Genomic DNA, 8141 nt, shown 5'->3' on the forward strand with positions numbered 1-8141 from the left:
GAGTGAAACCGGGAGTTGCAACGTCGGTTTGAAGAGTATTCCCGAGGTAATTAATTACTTACTACTTACTTGCTTATGTAATTACTTATGTATTAAACAAACTTATATATTAACTGTACTTATGTTTTAACTATTGATGTAGGGTGTCACTACATGTGTCCTATACTTGTCCTCGCCGACTCAACGGAAGGTGGGAAAAGGAATATTGCACAATACTTCGGGAGAAGTATTGCACAATATTCCGATCCCCGCGGGCCATGTCAAAGTATCGCCTACGGTTGCTTTCGAACCAACTGCACCGTTGCCCATACCGGACAACGATGGAGATATGAAGTTCTTAAGCGACGCTATTGGCAGTTACGTGGCATGGCCCACACACCTTGTTGCCCTCGAAAAAAAGATTCCCAAGGACAAATCAGTTACATCTCCCGAAAAGGTTTGTCACATTTATTGCCTAAGGTTTTTTATTTTTTCAGATTCAATAAACTAACATTTTACCTCATTTTTGTAGGTCCAAATAAATAAACCACCCCTACAGCCAAAAAAAGGCAGCAAACCTCAAAAATTGGAGGTTAATAGGGCTGCCAAACTACAAAGGCTGGAGGGTAATAAAGCTGCAAAACTTGCAGCAACAAAAAATCTAGATCGGGGAAAATCGGTCGCTGCTGCTGCTGCTCCTAATAAAAGTCAGCCACGCCTTGGTAAATACGGGGCGTGTCTTGACATCCAAATAAAAAGGAACATGGGCAGCAGCAACGATTCGCCCATCGTACAAATGAATAAAGACATCTTTGGAGATGAGTATATTGAATACCTCGAAAAGGAGCAAATGTACGATCTTCTCGAACATAAGGAGCTGAGTGTTACTGTAATCAGCTTGTACATAAGGTAAAAAATACTTTTAATTGCATTTATTTGTAATTAATTAAATGTATTGGTAATTAATCTAGTTTAAAATTTTCATTGAAGGTTTTTGTACGAGAAGGTCGTGTGCACGAGGAAACTGTCAAATAAATACTCATTCTTGTCTCCGCATAAGATGTCGATGTTCAAACTCGATCCAGACAATGTAAAACACTACATTGTAGATATGTTTTTAAGAAATAAAGAAAGTGATAAATTGTTCTTGGCACCATATAATTCAGGGTACGTAATTTTATCTTTTTTAATTGATGAGAATTTAATTTATTAGTTGTCTATAAACAAAATTGCTTAACCAATTTTTTGTTGTTGTAGGGCACATTGGGTGCTATTTGCAATCAATGCGGTCTCTGAAGTGATATACTATTTGGATCCCGTGCACGGCGATTACACCAATCACCCCGGAATAAAGAATATGCTCGACACGTAAGTAATATTCATTTATTTCTTACATATATATATTTATATATATATATAAATATTCATGCTCTAATAATCACATTTATTCATTCGATAGTGCCTTAAAAGTTTATCGAGCTCAAAGAGGTGCTAAAGTGTCGAAGCAGAAGTCTAATAACATTACATGGATCTCAATAAAGTGCCCTCGTCAAACAAATAACATCGACTGTGGGTACTACATATTGAGATTCATGAAGGAGATTGTTGAGAAGAATAAAACTATTATCCCAGAAACGGTACGGTATTTGCATTATATGATTTTCATATATAAATTATCTATATATTTGATACTAACTTAATATAATATGTTCAATTTTTATATTGCAGTACTTTGCCAATTCCAGTCCATCATATTCTGAGGAAGATCTGATGGAATTAAAGGAAGAATGGTGTCAGTACGTGCTTGACATGAAAATTATTTGATTTTCTGGGAAATAGCTTGCTGCTGGGCAAGGGATCTGAATATTATATGGTAGCTAGTGCATATAATGTATATTCTGTTAGTTATTATATGTAAATGATCATAGGACACAATATATGAACATGCATATGGATCTGAATGTAGTTTAGGTTGTAAATTAGGTTATATATATATACGTATCTGAATGTAGGTAATTAGGTTGTAAATTAGGTTGTATATATGTATCTGAATGTAGTTACTTAGGTTGTAAATTACAGAGTTACATATATGTTAATAAAGTTACAGAGTTCTGATTTCTGTTCTACTGATTGTGTGAACTGATTGTCTATAATATGTTCTGTTCTACTGATTGTGAAGTGATTTTGGATCAAAAATAATTTTGGGTACAAAGATAAAAGACAGCGCTTTTTAAAAAAAGTGCCATAAAAAGCTAAAAAGCACCTTTCATTTCAAATAATTAATTTATATGGGTGGGCATATTACAGCGCTTTTTCGAGAAAGCGCTGTAATATGCACACCCATATATGAAATTATGGGTGGGCATATTACAGCGCTTTGTCGAGAAAGCGCTGTAATATGTACACCCATATATGAAATTATGGGTGGGCATATTACAGCGCTTTTTTGAGAAAGCGCTGTAATATGCACACCCATAACTCATATGATGGGGTGCATATTACAGCGCTTTTTGTGAAGAAGCGCTGTAAAATGTGCATAACAAGCGCGCGTTGTATTTACATGTTTTATAGCGCTTTTTTAAAAGCGCTGTTGTATCATTTACAGCGCTCGTTTCCACAGCGCTTATTTTTTTGAAAAAGCGCTGTAAATGGCTTAAAAAAAGCGCTGTAATATGCGTTTTTTCGCGTAGTGAAAGTCATTGGTTGATATGAAGTTGTCCACTTACATATTCATTCTACTTCTATACCACTCAAGTTTTAAATTTTCATTATATAATAAGAAATATATATTTTGAACGTGGAGAATGGCAAAAGCTGAGCCAAGATGTACACTGAATTTACCGGTCGAGTTCTATACTATACTACATATGAACATCATAAAAACCTATAGATGATTACATAATAATTGGGATATTCGACAAAATTTCCCTGTTATATATAGGGATATATATACTTGTATCATATCGTATATATGATATACTCTTGGCAGAATCTTTATTCGTTTAATGCGCTAGCTTACCTCCTGCTAACTTCCAGTTATCTGTCAGAAATATTAGTTTTTAAAAGCAAAGGTAAAATGGTTTAATGAAATAAAATCCCAAAGTTAGAGAAACATTCATTAAGCAATTTATCTAAAAGGAAAAAAAAATACGGATTATTTTGAAATTCTTAAATATATGTGCAATTATCATCGATCTTTAATGCAAAAATAAAATATGGGCAGATATTTTTTATTATAATGCTGAATTTAGACTGTATTTTTTAAATGTACGATTTAGAGTATCTCTTATACTCCTTTTGAATAATAGTTTACTTACTAAAAAAAAATTTAAAAAACACATTGATGTATAAATAAATACTGCGTTTTATATTTTTATAAAAATCAATCTAAAATAATTAATTAATGAACAATAATAAACATGTATATACATACCGTATAAACGAAGGGATCGTGGCGCCCGCCTGAGCCTGATCTTTTCACGGCATCCACCCTAAGCAACCTGCACATAATTCATTCATAAAGACAATACTAGTAATTTTTTATTTATTATACATGGAAGTTTAAATAGCGTTTAATCATTAATTTTTTGAACAAATTTTATAATTATTTTCAATCCCAAGGAAAAGAGTATTTTGGTGTTCTTTAAATTGCTTATTTTGTGAAAATATTTTATCATTTTTAGTTTTTAAAATATATATATGTTAATTTTAATCTATTAATAAGATGTAGACTTTCCCTTAAAAAAATATGTGAGACTTGAGTTAAAATACTATGATAGAAAAAAAAAAGGAAATACTAGTTAGGAAATACATTTCTAAAAATAATTATTTAATATTTTCATTAATTTTTAAAATACAAACAAATTTCTTTTATTTTGTAAGAGTATTTTGTCTTTCTTTTTAAGAAGTAAAAAGAACACAATATTTTTCAAAAAATAGAAAATATTTTAAAAAAGTAATGCAAAACGTGTGCACCCATGGATTTGAACCACGGGTTCATATACATAATAAGTATATAACCATAGTTTCCTTCTAATCTTTGTGAAATAATCTGTTGCATGTGTGTGCGTGTCTGTGAGTGAGAGAGAGAGAGAGAGAGAGAATCACATTCTGAGAGCTTTGCTAGTGTCTGGGCTATCACCGAGCATTTCACGAATCCTCAATTCCGAAGAACCACCGAGAGCGAGAAACTTCAATATAGCTTCGCCGCGCCGACGCAGGTGCGGAGTTCCGACATAATTCTTGGAGCGGCGCTGCTTCGCCGGAGGCGGCGTCACACGTTCCATTTCGTTTTCCATCACACTCGTGCATCTGCTTCTGTTAGCATAGCGCAAGCTTCGCGCGCTGGTAATCCCGCTTGAGTTATTCGATAAACACGAGGTAGCCTCGCCGGAGACAGAAACCGGAGACACCTTTACCGTCGTATCGAGATTCGGTTTCCAGTCGCCGGAGCAGGAGGAGGATGTCCACATTACCTTCGATCTACTCTTCCTCGCAATCTTTCACAAACCAAAATTCATCGGTTTAATCAGATTTGAAAACATTACGAACTGAATTATCAAAAACAATTCAAAAATTTAAAAACAAAATCTAAAACGATCAATTGTTCGAAATTTGGTATCTCTTTTCATTCAATTACAAACATGCTAAGATTCAATTTCAATCGAACACATCAAGTTCAATTCCAAAGCAGAATCTCAGAAGAAAAAACGAAAAATTGAAATGAAAAGCAATTGATCTGAATTTACAAGTTCATTTTCACAATAATTTTTCAGATAATTCAAATCGCTTGATCGAAACAGATCCTAATTTCAAACAGTAACAGATAACGAAACAGAACAAATTCTTAAGCAAAACAGAAAAGAAAACAAAGTACATAAAATCGACCTTGAACTTCATCTGATGATAACGAGCAGTAGCAGAGAAGAACGAAACAGGAAGCGATTTGATCTCATCATCCTTATCTGAAGAATCACCATCGTCGTTGATAAGAAGTGAACACGAAGATGAAGATTTGTCCGAATCGCTGAAAAACGAACTCTCTCTGAACCTCTTTCTACTGATGCTACTGCTTCTTCTTTCTTCAGGAACTTCATCGTTGAAATTGGAGTAAAACCTTTAGAACAAGAGATTTGCAAAAATTAAGAGTGAAGATTAAAAAAGATGAAGATAACATAACAGAAGCATGAATGTGTAAATGGTTACTTTGGAGTGGAAAAAGATGGAGGTATTGTGTGGAGAAGAAGCATAGCAGATGCAACCGTTCGTTCTTCAGAACTCGGAAACGAATACATTGTTAGTTAGTTAGAGAGAAGCGAGAAGCTTCACTCTATCCGTTTCTATTTTTGCTTTTGAAATTTCGCGGGTATATCTCAACTTTTTCAAATTTTTCTCTCTCTTCGTGTGAATTATGCGTGTGCCTTTCTCATATTTTTATATTATTTTTTAAACTTTTAAAAGTATAGTAATATATGTTTTTTAATAAAATAAAAATAGTTTCTTATATTAATTTTACTTATTTTTACAAGCTACTCCCTCTAATAATTATTATAAACAAAAATAAAAGCTTTCAAATCTTAGTCGCTATTATAAGAACAATTAACTACTTTTAAATCATTTATTATTCTTAATATATCCTTCTTTTAATTTATATATATATATATATATATATATATATATATATATATATATATAATGTAGATAGTTGAATGTTGAATATTAAAAAAGACTCTAAAATAAATTTGACTTATATTTTACATGAAATTTAAAAAAATTATTACATTTAACTGAATTATTTAATATTCGTTAAGGGAATTTTTTTTCTATATAATTGTGACCAAATGGAGTATTGTATATTGTATCCATTTTTTTTTTATTGAAAGGAAAATAAAGAGTTAAGGAACCAAGTTAGAAGAACATGCTCCCATAGCATCCACATGAAGATAAGTATCTAATAGTGGAAAAGAGAAATCTAAAATAATCATATCAAAGGTACTCATATGAGCTCTTGTCGTAAGTCACTCAGCATATTTAGTAGTGTCATGTCCAATAAGGTGAACATAAGTCTTCTAGTCAGGTAGTCAGAGGAGGTTAAGATCAATGATGGATTGGAGGGGAAATTAATGTATGCCCTTTATTGATGAAATTCACCACAACACTTGAATCAACTTAAAAAATAAAATGTTTGAAATGAAGATTTCTAGCCAACTTAATTTCGTAAACAAGGGCAAGAAGTTCTCCATTCAATGCATTATAAGGACTTAGTTTGGCAATAAATCATTTAATCATGTGGACTGTATTATCCTAACAAAGCCTCCACAATATGTGCTATCATAAACTTGTAAAAATGAATCGTCTACGTTAACCTTCGCAATACCTTGAAGGGGATTCTTCCAAAACGGATCTCCAACATTACAGATCTCGCCAACAACAAGATTGGGATTTGACTATTCAGAATAAATGGTATGCATGTGGTAAGAGATGTTAGATGCTAGACCGTCTCCCATGTCCGTCATTTGAAAGAACACAAGATTTTTTCTATCATTCCAAAGTGTCCATAAAGTCATCCCAAAAAAGGTTGTCAGCTCCATAAAGTATTACCCACTTTAGGTGTCATCAAGTTCCAATGAAACCAAAATAATCATATCAAAGGTACTCATATGAACTCTTGCCACAAGCAAGTCAATACATTTATTAACGTCCAATAAGGTGAATGTAAGTATGTTAGTCTGTTGTACTCTAATTGTGTCCAGCCATGTCTTTTATTTTATTTTATACAAAAAATGGGCTAAGTGATAATCTCTTCTTGGGCTGTTTTTATCAATCTTTAATTTATCTTAACTTTAGTCCAATAAAAAACCTAAAGCACATGTATTATTGCAGACCAAAAAGAAAAATTGATTGGGCATGTGCTCCAAGCAGCTAGCTCGTGTTGTTTTCATAAAAAAAAAAAAAGAATTAAAATGTCCAAAAAAAAGAAAAGAAGTGACCAAAGAAAAAAACAAAAATCACTAAAATACAATAAAAGAGACGCATACTTCTATTGCCTCACCAAATACAAATAGGTTAAAAAATTAAATAACCTAAACTTAGTTGTAGCTAAAACAAGACAATAATCAATCATAAAGGAAGAAAATAAAATTAAAAGGAAATGAAGAAATGACATTAAAAATTAGTATAATGATAATTGATTTGACAATCAATTGCATGCTTATTGTTTTCTTTGCCATCTACACCTTAAAACTCCTATAAATACATTACATTGCAACAATAAAAGAGAGGAAAGAGTGAAAGTAATACAATTTTTCAAGAATTCATGTGTTACAACTTACAAATTACATTTGAGCTCCACGTTAGCATGATAAAGACAGTATCTCCATGTCATTTTCTTAGTTAACTATATAGAGCTAAACTTTTGAAATTTGTTTCTCCATTTCTCTTGTTATTAATGTTTGTTATTCAAGGGTTATTATGTCCATGAGAGACTTGAGTTCATTTTAAGTTTTGTTTAGCTTGTTAAGCTAGTATATTTTATCTTTTTGTTTGTACTTAAAAATGTTCCCCTTTCCCTGGTTTATATTTGGGCTAGTATAGATGACAATGCCACGTGCCTCATGATATTTTAGCTCAACTATCCAAGTCTTACTTAACACCAAGCTCATTTCAACCATTTAGCTCAACCTAGCTCAACTTTACCATGTAGCTCACCCAAGCTCAGCTCCACCATTTAGCTTAGCCTAGCTCAACTCTACCATTTAGCTCAACCTAGCTCAGCTCCACCATTTAGCTAATCTTAGATCAGCTCCACCATTCATGTCATGTTGAGTTCCACCTTGATCAATTGAACCAAGCACTCCATGGTGGGCCTCACATCTTACACGAAAGAGTGACGTGATCTACATGTTTTCCAGTTCAACACGCCTTGTATGGACAAGCTTCATAGAGAAGGAGCAACCAAAGCCACGTGTTGTAGTACTCGTACTAACAAGTAGTGTGGATCTCAAATATGTAACCTAATGGGATTGAAAGTCCAAAAAAAAGGCCCACTAGGCCAAGAAGGAAGGAATATAAACGAAGCCACTTATGAGGAAAAAGGGGCAGATTCATGATATCTTAAACAATGTATTTTTACCTTATTTTATCTACTTCATAGTCTTCTTGCA

The 8141-nt window shown here is 32.8% G+C and overlaps 1 protein-coding gene across 1 annotated transcript; it reads right to left on the reverse strand.

The window, feature by feature from the left end:
* Window positions 1–2793: 2793 nt before the first annotated feature.
* On the reverse strand, window positions 2794–5306 carry LOC140920035 (uncharacterized). The gene is made up of 5 exons (XM_073367345.1): window positions 5185–5306; window positions 4837–5095; window positions 4087–4478; window positions 3413–3479; window positions 2794–3019 (listed from the first exon to the last, which is right to left on the reverse strand). The coding sequence occupies exons 1-5, from the start codon at window positions 5271–5273 to the stop codon at window positions 3005–3007; spliced, it is 822 nt and encodes a 273-aa protein (XP_073223446.1). The 5' UTR covers window positions 5274–5306; the 3' UTR covers window positions 2794–3004.
* Between the last annotated feature and the right edge of the window lie 2835 nt (window positions 5307–8141).

This window comes from Cicer arietinum, chromosome 4 (assembly GCF_000331145.2).
Source record: "Cicer arietinum cultivar CDC Frontier isolate Library 1 chromosome 4, Cicar.CDCFrontier_v2.0, whole genome shotgun sequence".
Classification (NCBI taxonomy): domain Eukaryota; kingdom Viridiplantae; phylum Streptophyta; class Magnoliopsida; order Fabales; family Fabaceae; genus Cicer; species Cicer arietinum.

Coding starts and splice junctions, on each gene's coding strand:
- LOC140920035 (XM_073367345.1), bottom strand. CDS start 5,273: ATGTATTCGTTTCCGAGTTCTGAAGAACGAACGGTTGCATCTGCTATG. Junction 5,096..5,184: donor CCATCTTTTTCCACTCCAAA/GTAACCATTTAC, acceptor CTTGTTCTAAAG/GTTTTACTCCAATTTCAACG. Junction 3,480..4,086: donor ACTAGCAAAGCTCTCAGAAT/GTGATTCTCTCT, acceptor AATTATGTGCAG/GTTGCTTAGGGTGGATGCCG.